At 34.8% G+C, this 22,787-nt stretch overlaps 2 protein-coding genes across 2 annotated transcripts in view; one reads left to right on the forward strand and one right to left on the reverse strand.

The window, feature by feature from the left end:
• ERBB4 (erb-b2 receptor tyrosine kinase 4) overlaps positions 1 to 22,787 on the forward strand; it is a 1,131,344-nt gene that overhangs the window by 186,434 nt on the left and 922,123 nt on the right. The gene's annotated exons all lie outside the window — the stretch shown is intronic.
• On the reverse strand, positions 18,421 to 18,846 carry LOC132521658 (NADH dehydrogenase [ubiquinone] 1 alpha subcomplex assembly factor 4-like). The gene has a single exon (XM_060151306.1). The coding sequence runs from the start codon at positions 18,844 to 18,846 to the stop codon at positions 18,421 to 18,423; it is 426 nt and encodes a 141-aa protein (XP_060007289.1).

Genomic DNA, 22,787 nt, shown 5'->3' on the forward strand with positions numbered 1-22,787 from the left:
TGCTAGCCTCCTTCCTTCTGTCTCTTTATATCTACCTAAATAGTTTTTCAATTGCATAAAATTTTGCTCCTGCTTTAATGGCTTTCTTTCTTCCTTTCTATAATTTAGGGATGTTTGTAGGCCTCCTTGGTAAAGCCTAGATATAAATAAACAAAATAAACTTTATTCTAAATCAGTAATTACTTATCTTGTTAAGTACTGGTGACATTCAATTCTTTTCTTGTTCTTCTATCCTTTTACCTGGGGGTAAGGGAAAGAGGAAGCAGGATATTTGCATATGTATGTGACAATTCTGAGCTTTGACAATAATCTCCTCTTGCCAAGATAATCTAGTTTTATTAGTATCTTTATGTATTTCATCTGTTTATGGAGTATGGATGAGAAGATAAGCAGAAAAAATTGGGTCAAAAAAAAGAACTATTGTATTCTTTGGAACCCTTTCTTGTGAGGAGGACACTGTTCATTATTTTGTAACAATAAAAATTAGGAATGTAACATTTGAAATGAGGGATGAGGATAGTATATAAAATCTACAATGGTTATAAATAACTTTGAAAATGATATTCAGTGTTACAGGTCAGCCTAAAATATAACTGTAGTAATAGTTTTGAATCATACTTATAGTAACTTGGTTCCAGTCTCAAGAGAAAAGTTTACTACTTATCTGCCATGCAGGTAGGACAGGTAAGAACTGTTAAACACGAGGAGTAGCTACAAAAAGAGTGAAGTGGAGGCAATTGCAAGGAGTCCTAAGCCTGAAAAGTCCTGCTAATTGTATAGTACGCAGTTTATTTCCTTTTCTTCCAATGCATCAGGCAATGGACACCACAATTTATTTGAACTCTTAAAAGTCCTATTTTCATGTTATGTAATAATGCAGTTAAGGTTGATGGCATCATTTAATTTACTGTCCCATGATCAATTAGGGGCAGTATAGTACAGTGGCTAAGAGCGCTGGCTCTGGAATTAGAAAAATCTGGGAAAGAATCTGATCTTGACAAATGGTTGTGGGATTTGGTGCATATATTTAAACTCTGCGACTGCTTCTCATCTGTAGAATGGGATAATGGTAGAAGTCTCGTAGGGTTGTTGCAAAAATGAAATTAAATAATACTCATAGGGCTTCCCTGGTGGCGCCGTGGCTGAGAGTCCGCCTGCCCATGCAGGGGACATGGGTTCGTGCCCCGGTCTGGGAAGATCCCACATGCCACGGAGCGGCTTGTCCCGTGAGCCATGGCTGCTAAGCCTGCGCCTCCGGAGCCTGTGCTCCGCAACGGGAGAGGCCACAACAGTGAGAGGCCGGCGTACCGCAAAAAAAAAAAAAAAAAAAAAAAAAAAAAAACCTATAAAAGTAGTCAATAGGCTGACTAGCATATAGTGAGGAATCAAATTTAGCTATGTGATTATTATTACTATTCCTCATTGAAGTTATAAGTTGTTTTATTATCTTTACCTCACATTTCTCAGCTGAGAGCAGTTATGCCCCCAGGGGATATTTGACAATGTTTGGAGACATTTTTTGTTGTCACCATTTGGGGTATTTGGAGGGGAGTGAAGGAGCGGGTGGGGCGGGTCTATTGGCATCTAGTGGATAGAAGCCAGGTATTCTGCTAAATACTCTGTAGTGCACAGGACAGCTCCACTGACAAAGAATTATCCAGCACCAGCATGTCAGCAGTAGAGAGGCTGAGAAACTTGCTTTAAATATTTATTTTTGAGCACTAAGCTCAGACATATTAATTCCTTTGTATTTCTTTAGTTATCTACTGGTATGTAATGCCTTCTTCTGTGTTACAGTCAAATTGGTAGTCCCATCTATATAACCACAATTTCTTTCTTTCTTTCTTAAGTTTTTCCCACTACTGGCACGTACTATGAAAGAGTTTTAAGAAGAGTCTTTATTTTTTATTCCTTGGAAAACAGAATATCAAGGCTTTGGTTTTAGGATAAAGCAATTATATAAAAATGAAAAATAATTTTGATTAGAATTATTTTATTCTTTATATATCATTTATTGTAAGAAATGAGTTCTCAAGAATGGCTGTACATAACATAAACAGTAGTATAAATATTTGGCAAATGTAAACATAGGTAGAAATATAAAATATGGCTTAAGCATGAAAAATTAATACATAAAATTCAGTTTAAATAACCTAGTCTGACTTGTGAAATGTATGCATCTCTTTGCAGAATCAAGAATGGTACTTTTTCAGTGTTTATGTGACAAGAAATAGATCTAATTTATTAAACTTTGAAAGTAACTATGCATAATACTAATGTTATGGGTTGTTTTGCAATGCATTTTGTTGAACTTATGTGCTTAGAATGAGATGACAGGGATTGCTTTCTCTAGGTCCTTTACTTATAAAAGTCAGAAATCTATGCTTTTTTGGCCTTCTTTCAAATTCAGAAAAACCCTATTATAAATTTCTGTTCTATTCAATGCATTTAGAATTTTATGTGGTAGTACATAGTGATTTATAGCATTGTTCTACTATAACAAGGAAATCATGTGTTATTCCTATTACTTTAGGATCAAAATGAACAGACATAATTTAATTTCATCTGAATACTCTGGAGTGTGACAGAATGACAAGTATAGATAAAGCAATAGATAGTTTTTACTTTTCTCTCTCAGCATTGACTTTATTTCTACATGATACATGCTTACTGGAAGTGTGTGGTAGGAATCACTTGAGACTTAGAGTCTCATGTAGAAAAGTATTAAAGTCACAAGAGTACTATTAGTGGTTCAGTGTCAGCCTGGGTTTAAGCTGTAGATCAGGGAAATATTGAATGATGTTCCAAAGACACATGAAATTATTGAACATGTTCATGGGTGACCTGGCTGATGAAATGAAAAATATAATCTATAAAATCATTAAGATCATAATTTCATGTTGGTACTGTGGGGTTTATTGTTGATCATTTGAATTGAGAGTTACTTGACAAGTAGAAAAAATAGAAATTCATGGGTTAAAGATTAATGGAATAATTCCACTAGTTATAAATAAAAGAGAGCCTGTAAATAGATGATGTAAAAGCTTGGGCCTTCTTTGTTCATAAATTAGAAGCTAAATATGAATAAGAAGAGTAGTATTTTGAAAATATGTTTATAAAACTCCAGTGTTGTATAATGGGAAGTCATTGTTTAGGAACTAGAATATAATCTATTCATAACTCATAAAAGAGATTGGAAGTTTAATGATCTTATAAAAAATGGCACATACTGCTTATTAAAGTAATATCTGGGACCATCAGGCAGGAGTAAGTACTGTTGGGGCATTAATTTCCCCTTCATAATTGAAAACACAGAGATATGGCTTTGTTTTCATGAATGTGAGGCTAAAGATTCAAGACCTTCAGCGTCTTTGTCTTGCTTTTTATTAAGTTAATATGACTCATGATTCTTATTACTAAAATAAGCAGTCATTTAAAAAATTTTAATAACTCTCACAGAATAATCAGGACAAAAACCAATAAAAACAATAGGTTTCAGACTTTTGTTAGATGCAGGATCCTTTCTCAAGAGTACACCTGGATATTCAACTGATAAAAAGGAAGCCATTGTGATTGACGAATGACAGGTGCCCTTCCCAAACTTCAGGCATCTCTTCAACTCAAAAACCTGTCCATTTAAAATACTCAAAATTTGTACCTTTTCTGATATTCAAAAAAGCAAACTGTCCTGGAAAGCAAACTTCCAGCTGTTAGAATGTTGCACAAATTGATAACATGAAGTGTTCATTTATAATATGCTATATGCAAAGTTGAGTCAGTATACAGAGAGTTTAAAGAAAAAAAATTAAAAAAAATTATAATGTGAAAATAATTTTAAAAAATGATCATAGCAGCTAATGCTTATTAATTTCCTAGTGCAATGTCTATGTGGCAGACATGAAAATTTCCTTTTCAGGTCTCTAACCTTGGTTACTCCTGACTACTAAAATGCTGAAGCTACACTTTCCATGATAGCTCCCAGCAAATGACTAAGCATGACATGGCTACTAATCCAAGCATTCTTGAGAGACATGGGACTCTTGTTTCATGCAGCTTTGGCTTCAGGACTCACCATTGGCTTTGTGAAACTTTTTTAGAACTGCACAGCAGTTTAAGACTTCCACCCAATCACCCTTCCTTCCCTCTCTTCCCTCTACTACAAATTTAGACTGCATTATGGTCTCATGCACTGTGTATTTTCCCTCATAGGCATTTACCCTGATGAATCTCTTATATGTCTACTGTAGTCTCGGCATCTGCTTCTAACAGGACTCAGAGTAACAATCTAGTATGTAGTAGGTGTTCAGTATCATTATTATTTTCTAAAGTAACACCCCAAAATAAGTGCTACTGTTATCTCAATTTTACATGAAAATGTGTTTGTACTGATTTTTGCAGGTCATCTTTCCACACTGACCAAGTTCTACATCTGTGGAGGCACTTGTTAGTCCTATCCTTTCTATACTGGTTTGATGTAGAAAGACCCTTTTTTTTCTTTCAGTTTTCGTCCATCAATTTCACAAGATTCTGAATCTCTATACTTTTCCAAAGTTCATATTTCAAATTTTGTATTACAGTTTTATTCAGGTAGCTCTAGTTATCCCTGCTTTAATTTTAAGCAAATACATACCAATGCTGAATCACAAATAGATCTATTCTACTTTAACGTACTTTCTAAAACATGCCTGCAACTGCTGCCAAGTTACCTAAGGAGTGGACTTTCTTTGTGTGGCTATTCCTACTCTTTCTTTGTGCACAAGCTCTGAGTTTTTGCGGTGCTATTGGAGCTATGTGGGACAGGAATGCATTATACGGACCACCTTCAAATTTGACAGGAAGGAAAGAATTTCAGCTTAAACGCTGTAGATTCTCTGACAGAGCCGAAGTCATTTACCCTGTCAGATATTAATCTTCCCATTCCTGATTTCACAATCTCTTCATCGTCTCCCAATAACAATCCCTCTGGGAAGTAGAATACTCTGGTTTTACAGATTAACTTTCTCAGGACTCTCCAATCAATCTACTTTAGTTTTCTATGCATTCAATGTATTATCTCTAAAAAGTAAAGTCTTGATTATTATATAGTAATTCTATAATTGTTCTTCACAGAAGATTCACAGCACTTTCTAGATTATCCATTTCCTACTGGTTTCCTTGCCCCATAGCTCCCTGATAGTTCTTTGAAACTCAAGGTCAAGTCATAGACCAACCTGATGAGAATGAGGATAGCCTTTGACCAGTTTGATTTCTCTATTTATTCATGCTCTCCTGCAATATAATTTGAGGTAGCTAAAGACTAAATAAATGCTTTATTTTTACTATTTTTATGGGGCATATATTGGGTCTTCCTGGTTTAAAAAAATACTTCATAACACTTGTTAAAGGCAGTAAAGAATATTTTATTTCAGAGGGAAGTACTACTGCAATGGGGGATAGAGATCAGACCCAACTCTGAATAGAACAAAGACAAATGGAGATTTATAACCAAAGAGCAGAGTGGGGGTTAATGAATGGAAAATTGCTAAGAGAAAACATCAAGGCTGGGGCCATTCTTGTTAGATCTACTAAACAGGATTCTTGCTGAAGGCAGTCCAGAATGTTAAGATATTGAAAGTGGGAGATGAAGAATTTGATCAGATATCCTGGGTATCAGATACCAAGGGTGAGGGAACCTTTGCTAAACGGAATCAGATACCAAGGGTGAGGGAACCTTTGCTAAACGAAATCAGTTTCTTGATGAAACTGGATGAAGCTGGCCAAGGACAGGTTGGGGCCTAGAGAAGGGGGCTCTGAGGAGCATGATTCAAGTGTGGAAAGAGTTTCTTTGTCATTTAATCAAATAGGGGTAGTCTGTGCCTATTTAATATGAGATGCCTCTTACTATTGAACAACCAAGAGCTATTAGAATCAATGAAGAAAGCATATGCTGAAGAACAGCAAAGGAAGTGAAATTTGACTGTGAAACTGTAACCTAATCTTCTTTTAAATAGTAAGAAAAGTAAAGGGCAGCTAAAAAACTGAAAATTTGAAAATACCTTATGGGTTATATATATGCAAATAATGCAACTTATCAAAAAAATTAAGACATTTCTGGAATACTTTCAAAATTGTTACTTTCTAACAATTTTAGATGGCTAAAAGAACCTTGTTTAAAGTCAATTTCTCTTCTTAAACAATACTTAGTATAGTCCCCTAAGACAACAAAAAAATACCTGCTATAGTAATTTTCTATTTTTGTATAATATTAAATATTTTTGCATTCTCATTTCAGAGTTCTGTAGCAAATATCAGCTTTTACTTTATTTAAACAATCCAAATGTTTCTGTTTCATATTTCTCTCATCAACTGCTTGTTGTTTGTGGGAAAAACAATTTTTAAAGATTCATAATGAAATTAAATACTTCATTAAGTAACACATTTGGAAACATAGTAGTGAGGAAGTGATTTGCTCCTAAATGAAGCAAAGAGCTCTCTCTTTAAGACCTTGATAAATCTTGTAAGTTAAATCAGCTGTGATTATCTGAGAATATTAACTGAGATAGAGTATGTAAGATAAATGTTCACCTAGAAAAATTCTAGTAGCACCTAATAGACAAAAAAAAATGTATATTAAAATAATTGTATTTAACTACAGAAGAAGGAAGTGACTGAAAATATCTTGAGGCCAGAGAATGTTAGAATATAAATTTGAATCAAGAACCTAAAAGTGGTGATGCATCTCAGTGATCTGAAAGCACCAATGGAAATATTACTCAGCCATAAAAAGAAACAAAATTGAGTTATTTGTAGTGAGGTGGGTGGATGGACTTAGAGTCTGTTATCTCTAAGTCCATCACTTGGAGTGAAGTAAGTCAGAAAGAGAAAAACAAATACCATATGCTAACGCATATATATGGAATATGAGCCTAGTTGCAGGGCAGGAATAAGGATGTAGACATAGAGAATGGACTTGATGACAGGAGATGGGAGGGCGAAGCTGGGGCGAAATGAGAGTAGCATTGACATACACTACCGAATGTAAAATAGTTGGCTGGTGGGAAGCAGCAGCATAGCACAGGGAGATCGGCTTTGTGCTTTGTGATGACCTAGAGGGGTGGGATAGGGAGGATGGGAAGGAGGCTCAAGAGGGAGGGGATATGGGGACATGTGTATGCATATGGCTGATTCATTTTGGTGTACAACAGAAACTAACACAGTATTGTGAAGCAATTATACTCAAGAGCTATTAATAAATAAATAAAAGCACCATATTTCTCTTCTCATTTCTAGTAGGACCTCATTTATCATATTTTGTGTGTTTGAGCACAATTTAAACACACTTTTTAAAATTCACATCACCACTAAGTTATGGGAATTTTAGCTATTTTGACACTAATAATTTTCTCTTTTTCTCTGGGAATTATAGAATGAGAGTTTTTTACACTGAGAAAAATTCTATTTTTTACTATAGAATTATAGTACAGTATATCCTCTCTCAAAATCTAAAACGAGCAGATTTTTTATATGATTTCTTTTTTTTTAAACAAAAAACATCAAAAATGAGCACAAAACCTCTGAGGTTTTTAGAAGTTTGCTATTTCCTCAAGTGAAAATAAATTAGGAAATCTTTCTCACAGTTTAGCTGCATTAAAAAAAAAAACTGAATTCCTTCAGTGAAAGCAATAGAAGGAAAATCTTCTGACCTTGGCCACATGTATAATTATCTTGCAAATGAAGTGGAGCAGTGTGTGACTTTTTTAATGAGACAAAATTTGCATCAAGTTGTAATCTGACTGCTGGTGTACACCACTTGAACCTGACCCTAGGGTTAAACCAGTTCTAGTTAATTTATAAAAATAACACATACCTGTAAGGTTAGCGTGGAGTATATGATTTACTAATACTACACTACATTTTAAAACTTTTAACTTAGTTTGTTGCTTTCTTTTAATCTAATGCACTAGAAACAATTTTAAAGGTGGTATTTTCATCTTAATTGTCTTTAAAAATTCCAATTTAATATAATAGGCAGAAGGATGAAGTAAGCTTTAGAATATATGTTTTCCTTAATGCTCTATATAATTAATCTCGTTATATTGCATGAATTGTCCTCAGTTTCTCCATATGAACATGGAACATCCATTTAAGTGTACTTTGATCCTGTTAAAATTGAAAAGGGTTATTTTTCTGAATGTCCTTCCATGATTAACTAGATAAATCAATACTTAGAGGAGAGGGACATGAGTCAGTGTTGATACAATGCCTAAACAAAAGCCCAGTTGCTTGAGTTTATACCTGTCAATGAGTTGTGTGGGTATGTGTAGAAAAGTATTACATAAAGAGTTCCCTGATTTAGGATTCAAGTTCAGTATGATGTAGTCTGCTCAGGACGGTTCCAGTTTATTCCAATTATCCCGGCATAATTATTAACTGTGCTCCCTATTTCTCTCAAAAGTGTCTTGTCTGGAAGATAAACTGTAATCCCTAGAGAAGACATATGAGTTAAGGTCCTTAAGTCCAAGAAGGACTGATGAAACCAGAGATATTATCAAAACAGTGACAAATGGGCTAATTGTGGATCAGGAGTATATTTGAAAACAGAACCTTTGGAAAGTGTAAAAGTTTCAATAATGAACAATATCAGGCCTTTAGTAGCAAGGGTGGATTGATGTTGGAACTTTGGTCAGGATTGCTCCTAGGACAGTATTCCTCAAACTTTTCGATTACACTAGACATGCAAGAGGTATTTGTTAAAATGTGGATTCTCAGGCCTCACTCCAGACCTGTAGAATGAGACTCTCCTGGGGTAGGCATGGAATTAGCATTTTAAATAATCTTCCTGGTGACACCTAGTCACACTAAAACATTGTAATAGAGTTGAGAGAGGGGCCAACAGTTTGAAAAAACAGGTGCCATCTACAGTTTTGTGAAGGTGGATTGGTTGAATATAAATTACAAATATACACACACACTTACTAGAATATGAAAGCTGTCCTCATTAGTCCTGGGATGATTTTAACAATATTTGCATTATATTTTGTAAAATGGGTCATCATCTCCTGAGTATAATAGAAAGGCTATGATAGACCAAGAGCAGAGTTTATTGGTTTGCCATATATCCTATTGTGTAAGTGTTTTCTTTTGTGAATGATATAAAGGTAAGAATGCCTGGGGGGGAAATGACAACTCAAGTGGAAAAAAGAGTAACCCAAGCTATTTGTAGTTCTTCTGAGAGCATTGGGCCAGGTCTGGCTCTTAAAATATAAATCTTTATACAAATGTATTTGGGGAAAAGAGAATAAATATTCTTACAATGTTTAAGTTATGATATGCTGGATGTTAGGCAGTACATTCCATAGAAACTGGGGGAATTTGTTTCCAAGTCAACAGTGACACTTCATGTACTTTAACCTTGCCACTCAAAACGTGGTCCGCAACCAGCAGTATTGACTTATAAGAAATGCGGAATAACAAGCCTCACCTCAGACCAACTTAATCAGAATCTATATTTTAATAAGATCCTCAGGTCATTCATAGGTGTCTTAAAGTTTGAGAAGCACTGCTCTCCAAGGAGAAGTGTCTGACCTGAAGAAAATTTTGCTTATATTTGTGAAGCCTAACTTCAGTGGAACATGGAAAGTTAGGATGAGTTTACTGGAAACTTATTATGCAAATAATAGCATCTTATTCCTGTCCTGCTATGATTCAGAATACTGGCAAGAACATCTTTAACAAAAGCAAAAACATCTTACTGGCAGTTCAGGTAGTTCAGAGCAGTGTGGTGCCCTCACAGTAGACTGAAATTTTATCTGTGATTTTTGGCTCTCAAAGTAAAAAAGAAATATATGTCTGTGTCATAAATGACTTTTTAAGATAGTAAGCAAAATTGCATCATTGACATCAAGTGTCTACAAACCAATACTGGTTGAAAGTGCATTTTGTATCTATGAGCTTTCAAGAGATCTTTGGCAGAGTTTTATTCTGGAAGAAAAATATATAACTCACAAAAGAAAAGGTGAAATAAAAAATCAAGATAGATTCCGTTAACTCTGAAGGGAAATGGTACATTTATAAGTTTGTCTTCCATCTATAATAGCCTCCTGATATCTAAATGAAAAGAAGGCAGAAATATTATATAAATATTGTAAATTAGAAATCTAGTCAAGTCCTCAATTAAAGGGAAACTGTTGGAAAAGAGGTCACAGATACGCCAAAATCACAGTGAACACAAACTAAGCAAAACATCAAAAAACAGGGATTTACTATAAACTTTTTTTTTTCAAAATTATGTTCTTTATTTCAGCAGTTTAGAACAGCATTTCTCAAAGAGTATTCTCTAGAACATTAGTGCTTCCCTATGCTTTGGCAGCTTCCCAAATGCCTGCTTAGGAAGGGATTCTTCTGAGCATTCTGTTTGAGAAACACTGCATGCTTTACTCACTTTTCATTGAAAAAAATGTTTATGGAGTAAGTTAGAACCTTTTGTATGTTAGGCATTGCATATTAAAAGCTATGAGTAGACTTGAGGTAAGGACATCCGTTTAATTTTACTCAATCTGGGGGTTTTCAGAACGTTTGCTCTCCTTTCCACCATTGGATTTCATGTTGTTACCATTCTTCGTGTTTCAAATCTCTGGCTTACCTGTGCCATGATTAATCCTAATCCACAAAAGTCTGAAGGCTCTAATTACTTTGCCTCCTGTGTAACTTTAAGTAATCTTTGCTTGTTTATCCCATATTAATCCCTTAAATGGTATTCCTTATGACTGCTATTGATGAAATCAAACCAGAATTCATATTATCCTGGGTATCGTAAAAAGATTTTTCTTTCCTTCATTTATTTCTCCTTCACTCTTCTTGAGGAACTTGATGCCAAAAAATACCTTCATTTTCTTTTTCAAATTACAAACCATTGGCTTCCTGATTCCATACTGTATTGGAAGTTATATAACACATTTTCTTTGCTCCAGATATTCCAGACTTCAGACTTTTGTTGAATTGTAGGCATAATGCTTCTTTCCTTCAAGTGTAGCAGTCAACACATATGGTATCTAAAGTTGACTAATAAATTCCAAACAATAGGCATCTTTGTGTATGTGGATGTTTTCGCTGATTTTTAACAATTTTACTATTTTTTATATTTTATAAATTATTTTTACAGTGATGAATCAGAAAACTTCAAATCCACCTGTCATAACATATCAAGATAATTATTATGGGTTAGAAAAGTACGTTTCACTGATGTACTTATGCCTCCATTTGTGTTTAACCCACATACTACTTGCATAAGTAAAATTAGTAATTGTAATCTGTTCCAAAATGTGTTACACTGACCCTTGAACAATGAAGGGGTTGGGGCATCAGAGTCAAAAATCAGAGTATACTTTAGAGTTGACCCTCTGTATTTACGCTTCCTCCGTATCCATGGTTCCACATTCACAAATTCAACCAAGTGTAGATGGTGTAGTACTGTAGTATTTACTATTAAGAAGAAATCTGTGTATAAGTGGCCCATTCAGTTCAAACCCATGTTGTTCAAGGGTCAACTGTATTTATAAAAGCCTATCAACTTTATATTGTGAAAAATATAATCATCTATTATATAATATGGGTTTTAACTTACTCCATGTCTTATTTTGAATATGTATTATAGTTCCTCTTTATCCAATTTAGAACTTTTACAATTTAGACATAACATTCTACTCCATTGATAGTAATTGATACTTTAAAAAGGATACAGAGGCAAAGGTACCACTATAGGACAATATTTAGATTCTATTTCTTACTGAATGGCTTTCTTTCAGGATTCAGACATGTAATGGTAAAACTGGTAAGCAATAATTTAAATTAAAACAAAGTATTTTCCTTAATATATTATTGCATAAGAACTTATCCAAACATAAACCTTCATAAAGTAATCTATTTTTACTTGCTTGATTATGAAATATGAGCACTGAAATTAATGATGTTCCCCAGATGTATTTATATTACCCCCTTGGAATTTATGTTTTTCCAGCCAATAGAGAATGTTGTCATGAATTGAAATAGTCACTTAAATTTCTGTATTTGAATCATGTCTAAATAATCTAAATTTATTGGTATCAGATTTGTAATAAATTAAATATGAATCTTGAGAGATAACTTGTTCTATTTATCCATTCATTCAGGTAACGTTTATTCAATGTGTACCATATGCCATGCATTGAGTGAGACTGAGACATATACACAAGGCACAGCTTGAGTCAGTCATGGAAACAAATAATTATAACGCAAAATGACAAGTGCTAAAATACTTATATTAACTACTACTAGCCATTGCTAAATTACCAATAAGTTCGTTTTAACTAATAATGCCTTGGTGCTACAGGAATAGAAATAATGAGATTTATTTTTTTATTGTTCATTCGTTTATTCACTTATTCAACAAATAATTATTGAGCACCTACTTTGTGCCAGGCTCTGTCCTTTCTGTGACGATATGTCAGTGAACAAAATTTCAAATATGCCTTCTGCCCTGGGGATTACATTGTAGGGGTATGAAGAAAAATTTCCAGTAAGTATCCTGGGTATTGAAAGATAAGTAGTCATTCAGTAGATAGAGCAAAATATGAAGAAAAGAGAGAGAAAGGGAGAATTAAGAGTGGTAAATAATAAATAGAATTGGATTCTAGCTAACTTTATCATAAATTTATTGAGAGAATTTGGAAAAGTTAAATCATCCACGAATCTTTTCATACATGTGCAGTTCTGCAGGTACCCATATTTTGAGGTTTTTAAGAAGTTATGGATGGAAGAGGGTATAATTTTAAGTGAGTATAATATTAAACTATTTAAGGAGAACAAACCAGTGGTTATGGGTTGGGGGGGATGGGCAAAATAGGGGAAGGGGATTAAGAAGTACAAACTTCTAGTTATAAAACAAGTCATGGGGATGTAATGTGCAGCATAGGGAATATAGTAAATAATATTGTAATAACTTTGTATGGTGACAGAAGGTAACGAGACTTATCGTAGTGATCATTTCATAATGTTTATTTTTTTAACATCTTTATTGGAGTATAATTGCTTTACAATAGTGTGTTAGTTTCTGCTTTACAACAAAATGAATCAGTTATATATATACAATAATGTTTAAATATATCAGATTACTATGTTGTGCATCTGAAAATAATATGTCAGTTTTACTTCAAAAAATAAATAATTTAAAAAATAATAAACAAAAAGGAAGCATATCCCCTGAAATAAGCCTCCAATCTAGTGTGCTTCTTATTTTAATAGACATGGCAGTACCACTATCTGAGTAGGAATAGTCCCTTTGGAGCAGTTATTGTAATGGGTTTATGTAATATGTCCCTTAACTGACTTAGTCAAGGATAGTTTCTTGTTAGGAATAAAGATGATGAACCCAGGACCAGTGGTTCCAAAGCTCTGGTCCACAAACAAACTGCATTAAAATGACTGAAGGGGTTAAAAACAACAGCAAAAACAACTACCCATTTGCCATCCCCTAAAACTGGAATTCTGACTAAATAGATGTATGGGTGGGCCTCAGAAGCAATATATATTTTTAAAGCTACCCAGATTATGTTATTGTATGGACGAATATTGGAACTATTACTGAAGATTTGTTATGACCACCCAGATTCAGAAATTTCAGACTGAATAAGAAATGAATAAGATCATTTACTGGTACTCCAAAATCTAGCAATTAGAATGCATTTTAACCAGATTTTCCCAGGTTATAGCCTGGTGTATGGTAGGCACTAAATTATTTGTTGAATGAATGAGCAAACTTTGAGTATACTTTACTATGATGTACTAAATTTAAGTGTGTGTGTAAGTATATACATGTGTAGTCTGTATTTTAATCACCTAACAGGAATCGTCTCTGGGGATTGTTAGAATTTCTTTATCTAAGGAAATAGATAAAGATCATTGATAAAGATCATGATCTCATGCTGATCAGTATCCTATTCTATATCCATTTCTTTCTAGACTTATGTCCTCCTCTTCTTTAGTTGTAGAATCCCTGAGAAGGAAAAAAAATCACCACCTGCCTTTCAATGGTTTACATAGCTCCAGAGATTTTTGGCAGGGAGAATTCAAATTTCCTTTTGGACCTTATCACAAAGAAACCCAAATAGACATTCTTTTCATTCACCCATCTTTTAAACTTTAAATTGTTCCCCTAAGTGTCAAGATCAAAAAGATCACCAATCTTTGGAACTGAGGAGACCATTTGTATTCCAACCCAGAGAAAAATTGAACTCTTTTCATCTTTCTCTGTGTGGATCACAGGAATAATGCCAGAAATCTTAGAAAGGGTCTAAGAATAATAAAATAATAATGAAGGCATTAATTATATTAACTAATTATAGAGTTAAAAAAATAAGACAGATAAGATAAATTTAGAATAAGCTGTATTTGGTTTGAAAGAGCAAAGGCAGAGTGGTGGCATGATTTTTGCCTTCAGGCGTAGAGAGGCATACTTTCAGAACAATTTAAATAGTCTCTTCTAAAGAAACAAATTTATGCTTACATTTATTAGTTAATTTGTCTTGAAAATGCCTTAGGTAGTAAAACTAATTATATATGGATGACCTGAGGCAATAGGATGCATGATCGGGTGGGTCTTCTGCAGCTGTTCTTTAACACAATATAGACTCATTTGTGCTTAAGTATTGCACTGGTGTTTGTCATTGAGTTTAAGACTGTTATTAGTCAAATAAATGCTTCTTTAGCACTAACTGTAGATAAGTCACTATGCAAAAAGGGCAAAAAACACATGAAACATTAATTCCTGTCTTCGAGAAAGTTTATAAATAACAAAAGGAGAGTTGTATTCAAAAATGTATATTTCTCAGAGAGGGTTAAGATCTCACCAGTGGTACACACTACTTTGATTTAGTTTAATAAAATTATCTCTAACCACAATGTATAATGGATAGAAGCTCTAGATTGGCATCTGTTATTTACTTTAAAATATTACAATTTTTCCATCTCTCTGGGTGACACTTTTGTAATCTAAAAAATAAAGGAGTGAGGAATAGGTTTTCTCTAAGTTGCTTTCTTACTTTAATAGTTTGTCCTGTAGCATGTTCATGTTAGTGTGTGTACAGTCTTGGTTTGCAAGATTCCCTTAACTGGAGGATGTCAGCGTTGAGAAATTCTAGGTTCAGCCCACATACGAACTAGTTGTGTGACTGTGGTTGAGTCAATGAAAAGTTGAACCAGTTGCTATACAAGGTCATTTCTAGTTTTAAATAGTCTCATAGGTTAAAGGGATGGAAAGCCTAGATCATTAGCAAAACATACAAGAAGACACATATAGGATCCTGCAAAACTAGGGGTACAAAGATTCTCACCCTTTCTCTACTAGGTAGAGAAGAATACACACACCTACGCACACATTCCTGTGCGTATGTCTGCCATTAGTTATGGCTATAGATGGCTCATAACCAGAGGCAGCTTATGTGATTAGGTATAAATATGTACATCATTCCCCCCACATTTATTTTCTAATCATAGGGGTTTTCATCAAATCAGGAGGAAAAAAGGAAGAGAGAGAGGGGCAAGATGGAAGCTTGAAGCCTAACTACCTTTCCATCCCTCCTTTCTCCAAACACTATCCACTGCATCATTTCCTTGGAATATGGGGCACTTGATCCTCAGTTTTGACACCATCCCAGCTCAGTATCAGGGACTAAGCCCCAACCCATTCTTCAGGAGAAAGCCCCAAACCACTTGCTCCTTGGAGCAACCACTCACAGAGACAGGAAACCTACTGATACAATGGGGGAAAAACAAACAAACAAACATTTACTCTGGCTTAAGATCATTCCACATTCAAATATTGTGTCTACCCCTTTCTAGCTGTTGACCCCATGCGAGTTGCTAAACCTTCCCAAGCTTATGTTTCCTCATGTGAAAAAAATGAAACTGGTAACTGTGTTTAAGATTGCTTTGAGATGGTAGATAACCTTAATACTTCATTAGGTACTCTCTCACTACCTAATGATAGATAGATACTATCTCCTAGATAGTAGTTGCTTTTATTATATATCTAAAATTATATATTTGCACGGAAAATCAAATGCCTAGACTCATTTATTGTTAAGGGCATATTTATGAATACACATGTATATCCATGGTCCTACCCATTAGGGTAATCACATTTGTTATATAAAAATTTACCCAGTAGTTACTCTTCTAGCTCCTAAGAGTATTTGCTCTTCAAGGAGGATCCTTTAGAGACCATCTAATCTAGTGACTTTCAAATTTTATGTTTTAGAGATAGGATTCCATGATAGTTATTTAAAAAAAAAAAAAAAAGCTGGTATAGGGGTTAGCGGCAGAGGAGCTGGTGATTAGGGGAGGTTGAGTGGGTTGGTCTCCAGATGACCTCACCCACTTTTCAACCAGAATAACTCCAATCATGTATGTTTAGCTTTAATGTATTTTTTCTGGAAGTGCTTTTTATTGTTTAAGTCACACCTCCATCACCAAAAGCAACAACAACAACAACAACAACAACAACAACAGAAAACACATAGATTCAGTCCAGCTCCTCATTGGCATACAAGGACTGAACCCAGCAGGCCTTAAGTGACTTGTGGAAGGTAACATAATGGTTGTTAATGGCCAAACCAGAGATTAAAACCACTTTTTCTGCCCTTTGTTTAATTGTTTGGTTTATTTTTTTCCTCCCTTTCTCTTCATTTCCTTCACCTAACTCACTTTTTTGAAAAGTTTCTGGGTTGGAACTTCAGAGGTTGATGTATAGGAAACAGAAGGGGTTTTAAATTAAACCTGTTTTTAGTATAATATGTTTCTGTCATATGCTCTAAAATGTTTATTAAAACATAGGATAAATGTAATGCATTTGTGACTGTAATTTAAAAATTGGTTATTTTGGGGGCTTCCCTGGTGGCGCAGTGGTTGAGAGTCCGCCTGCCGATGCAGGGGACATGGGTTCGTGCCCCGGTCCAGGAAGATCCCACATGCCGTGGAGCGGCTGGGCCCGTGAGCTATGGCCACTGAGCCTGCGCGTCCGGAGCCTGTGCTCTGCAACGGGAGAGGCCCCAACAGTGAGAGGACCGCATACCAAAAAAAAAAAAAAAAAATGTTATTTTGGGCAAAAGTCATCAAATGTCATATTCCATCTAGGAAATGCATGAATAAAAATAGCCATAGTCAGCATTAAATATTTTATAAGGAGACAGTTTACAGCTGTATTCAGCTACTGTATCAGAATCTCAAACTAAAAGGAAATTAAACTAATTTTTTATGTAAACGAATTGTTTTCATAAGGAAGCACAAGGGAAATTAAGTGTATAATCATGCCTGAAAGTCAGGATTTTTCCAGGAAGCAAGTTTCTTGTGTGAATTTCTTGAGGTATTTGGGAATATCACCATGAACCCTCCAAATTCCTTCTAATTTACATATCATGATGTGTGATAGCCTCAAAGTTACAGACATTTGAAGTTTTGAAGAATTAACAGACTTTTCTGAACCCTCTATTAATGGTGATTATTGTTGTAAACTATTATGACAATGGACTATAGTTTTAAATGATGACCATAACAATATCTCCAGTCTCACATGTTCCTCTGCAATGTGACCTTATTCTTCACCAACAAGAAGTGAATTCTATTTCCCCTCTTCTTGAATCTAGGAAGGCTGTGACTGCTTTGCCTGATAGACTACACACAAGAAGTAGTGTGTGACTTCCAAGCCTGGGTCATAAAACTGATGCAGCTTCCATTGTGTTCACTAAGAGCTTTGAGCCACCATGTTAGAAGTTTGACTATTCTGAAGCCATTATCTTGTGACATGCTAAGCTACATGGAAAGGCCACATGAGGCGCCTCTGGTTGGCAGGCAGTCTTATTCTTTGACTCATTCAACCCCAGACTCCAGCCATGTGATTGAAACCATCTTGGACCCACCAGACCATCCCATCTACCAGAAGAGTACCACTGAGTTTCCTCAATGACTAGAGAAGCAAAGGCCCACCCATCTGAGCCCTGCTCATATTTCTCACCTACAGTATTGTGGTATTAATAAAATGAAAAAGTTGTCTTACACCACTAGTTTTTAGGGTCATTTATTTCACAGTAGTGAAAAACTATTATAGATTTAGTTAACAAGTATCAATTCATTAGGCCCAACTTGGAGATTCAGGGTTGATTAGAGCAGAAACATAATATCTATATGTTTTATTAGTTTGTTTAAAATTTTTATTTATTTTATTTTAATTTTATTTTTTAAATTTATATAATTTAATATGCTAAAAATGAGAAAATAAACAGGGTACGGGGACACAGAGTACATTAAGGAAAAGTAATTTCAGGATTCTCTTCATTTTGATTGTATTGCTTTCTTGCCTTCAGGGGGTAAGATTTTTGACTTCAAAAGTTATGAAATATTTAAGAAGAGAATTTACATCTTGCTATTTTTCTCAGCAGTCCATGTGTCTGGATAAAGTTTATGATTATTGAGAAGTGTCAGTGCCTCTACAATGGAAATTTTGCCTTTGGGAATGTTCTTAATATTCATCATGTCAGGATGATGGTTTTCCGGCAAGCTGAATTCCTTTGGCTTCTGACGTTTTCCACCATCCTTTACCTGCACAGAAGACATGGGATCTTTGGAATCGACATACACATCTTTTAGTAATGACAGCAGGTTGTCATTTTTTCTAGCAATTTCTCCCTTAATTTCTGGATGGCTGCTCATCTGCTTTCGCAGGAGGTTCTTGGTGGAGGGGTGCCTGGGAGCGGGGAAGGTCTTCATCTTGCTGATTTCCCATTGCGCCCGGTTCTCTAGGTTGAAATTCCTGATTGCGTGAGTCACCGCAGCCCCCATCTTTTCACAACATGATGCCTATAAGTTCACACCACACATGTGGTTAAACACTGTCATGGGCAACCTCCAGGGTGCACTGGGCTAAAAAATTGTTTTAAATAATAGCTTTCTTGAGGTATAATGTATATACATACCATAAAACCACCCATTTTAAGTGTACAATACAATGATTTTTAGTAAATTTACTGAGTTGTGTGGAATTAACATCATCTAAAATTAACCCAATTTTAGAACATTCCCTCCCACCCACCCCCAAAAAAAGCCTTACAGAGGAATTTTAGAATATTTTCCATAAGTAGGTCCCTTGTGCCCAACTGCAGACAGTCCCTCTTCCTACCCCCAAAGCCACTTAAGTTTAACTTTTTTCTGCCTCTGTAGAACTGATGATGTGTCTTTGATCTGGTTTTGGACTCCCAGGGAGTTCAAGTCCAGAAGATCAAGCAAAACGTGTGAATCTGGAGCTTCCTTGAATACTGGGTCTGAGTTATTTTCCTGTTAGACTCTGCCTTGTTCTCCAAGAGCTCTTTAGTTTCTGAGTCCGTAACGTAGTTTATAAGAGCGTGAACCTTGGATTGTCTCAGTTCAAATTGTATTTTCAACACATAATAGTTGTGTGTCATTGGACAAGTTACTTAATTTTTCTAATTCATAGTTTACTAATTATAAAAAGGGAATGATGTTATCTACCACATGAAGCTATTGTGAAGATCAAATTAAATAATGTACTTAAAGTACTTAGAATAGTACCCAGCATGGTAATAACAATAATAGTAGCTGTTATTTAATGAGTACTTATCAATTTAGCTGGCACTATACTTTACATATATTAACTCATTTAATTTTCTCCCAAACTCCATGAATCAGGTGACATTACTGTTCATATATGAGAAACTGTGTACCCATGGGCAAATTACTTAATTTCTGCTTTTCTACTAGAAAGTACCAAAGCTATTAACACCCAATGAATAATTGTTTTATTTAGCATGGGACTTACTAGGAACTTGCTTGAGTCATAGCTATTAGAATTCCCTCATTTCTGTCTTTGGAGTCTTAAAACCTGTGAATTTTTCTGTCTTCTCGGCCAAACATATTCCAACACACACACACACACACACACCACTTCTTTTGGATTGCAAATGTCAATCTTAAACATGGTAGTTTCTTTTTTTTTTTTTTTTTTTTTTGCGGTATGTGGGCCTCTCACTGTTGTGGCCTCTCCCGTTGCGGAGCACAGGCTCCGGACGCGCAGGCTCAACGGCCATGGCTCACGGACCCAGCCGCTCTGCGGCATGTGAGGTCTTCCCGGACCGGGGCACAAACCCATGTCACCTGCTTCAGCAGGTGGACTCTCAACCACTGCGCCACCAGGGAAGCCCCATGATAGTTTCTTAATAAACACTAACTAAAAGAATGGATGAAAGAACAGATGCATCTGTGTCTTGAGGATGTCTGCAGCCAACTTTGGGAAGGGGTAAAAACCAAAGATCAGATGGCTATAGAGGCTCGGGAGATGTCTTTGGTCATGTAAAACATCATTACTCCAAAGATCCCAAAATATAAAAGTCAGTGTAATCTCAGGCATTGTCTCCTTTAGTGACGCAAGAATGTTTTAAAGAGTTTTTGTGACAACATATGGAAGTACTTTTTTTTTTTAAGTTAAGGAGCCTAATCACTTAATCATTGTAAGCAATTCACCAAATATTTGGTCATGAGAAAGAAAAACATTTAAATTACTATATCCAATGAGCATATTTTTGATGTTTGTTATAAAACTTGTGTATGCTTGAAGACAAAGGACTTTAGAACACTCCTTTAGCTTTAAAATGTATTATATTTCAGAATGATTTGTCAGATAAAGATAACAGTGATCTTAATTCCAATGCAAGATGATAAATATGATTTAAAAGTAAGACTCATAGTATATATACTATGTATATGTAGTTTACATATAAACTTGCTTTTTGACCTGAAATATTTTATGGACATATTTCTTCATCAGTATTTGTCATAAAATGCATACAAGCAACTACTTTGGATACTAAAAACATCCTAATTTGGGGTCCATAGTCCCTGGATTATATTACCGTAGGTAAAGCCAGTAAGATATTAACATTTAAAAGCTTTCGGTTCTTCTATTCTCTTCAAGAGTCTATCAGAGACTCTTATTTATCACCTTGTGTAAGATATACAGGGAGAACTCTTCATCTGGCATGTCATTATTGCCAGATAATTAGGCTGATGAGATCATGGACAAACAATTTTATTTGGAAAATAATAGGGAAAATATTTCTTATAAATATTTGTCGATATCTATCTCCCAAAGAAATGTGTGCTTTTAGTTAGTGATGATACTTTGTTTCACACTTTTATCTCTGTGCTGCATTTTAACTCAGTTTTGGTAACATGGCTTTTGCTTACAACCTCTCCTAAGCAGCTAGTCATAGAACTTTAATACACAGTAATGATAAATTATAAAAACACATTTGCTGCTCACTCTCTGTTAAACTTAGCAACAAAGAAGCAGCTGGTACTTTATTGCCTATAACTTCCTACATATTTCCCCAAAGTTCCAGCTAAACAAGAATACATTTGTGTTTTATTTTCTTCTAATTAAGTTGAAGAGAAAAACAGAGTCAGGGATTGATGGCTTTCAGATTTAAAGCATTTCTGTTATAATTGTCAGGCAATCAATTAACCAATTTCTGAAGGACTTAATCTTTTTTTTATTGTTATGTTTCTCATTTCCTTCAGTTTTATCCTTCTAAAAGGAAAGGTTTTTTTTTTTCTTCACTTTTCAGAGAGAGAATTCATCAACTATAGGAATGAGCAAGACAGATCAATGGCAAATTTTAAATATAGTCCATATGAGATTGTTTTCCAGATGTAAACTCTACAAATCTCTTTTTATGAACTATCTTTAGATTCATTTACTCTACCAAGAATCACTACAGGTTAAGGGCTCGAAGGGATTAAACAGGAGAAAGTACATTAAGAATGATTAACATGTCTCCTTCCAAAGTGAATAAAGTTTTTAACATGGAATAGCTATTCATGAATCATTCATTATTTACTTTCAGTAATTTTGGAACTAAATTGGTCTAAGCACTGCAGATGTTATTATTACATTATTCTAAAGATTGGGGCCTAAGATGGGCTTTTGGTGTGCTAATACAATTTTGCTTTTTAGATAGGTAGTGGTTACATAGGTGTGGTCACTCTGTGTTTATTCATTAAGCTGTACAATTATTATTTGCATACTTTTCTGGATGAATGTTATACCAGAACTTCAGAGGGAAAAAGAATTCCTGAGCCATGACTGAATGTTAAAGATTGGACACCTCCTCAAGTTGTGAAAGATCATCTTCCAGAATTTTGTAAAATTGAATGCAATATTCCTCATCCCATCACATGCAAATAACTAATATTACCTCAGAAAACCTGATATAAACATTATTTGCTATTGCTCTTTTATGAAGAATTCTATACTAATCTTCTCATAGCAAGGAAATAGAGTTTGTACTAAAATTCTAGTTATAGGATTCAGAAAAATGTAAGCAGGATCCACCTACTTTTTTTCCATTCATGTCTTTTAAAACTGTATTCTGGTGTTCATTAATTCACAAAAAAATGTACAATGCCTATTATGTGGCAGACACAGTTCTGTGAATGCAATAATATAATGAATCAAACAAAGGAAAAAAAAAACTCTGCCCTTAAGCTGTTCAAGTTTTTCTTATAATACTGATGTTAATCACTGTGATTGAGTTAAATGATAAAGCTCTATGTACATTAGATGTTTTGAGAGTGAGGGCCTGATGGACTGGTCCTGCTTGGTTTAGTCTGAGACATCATCACCAAGCAAATGATATCTGAACTGAGACTTCAAGGATGTGTAAGTAAAGTTTATTATTTGCTATAACAGGAAGTTCAGAGTACAGCAG

This window comes from Lagenorhynchus albirostris, chromosome 6, assembly GCF_949774975.1.
Source record: "Lagenorhynchus albirostris chromosome 6, mLagAlb1.1, whole genome shotgun sequence".
NCBI lineage: Eukaryota > Metazoa > Chordata > Mammalia > Artiodactyla > Delphinidae > Lagenorhynchus > Lagenorhynchus albirostris.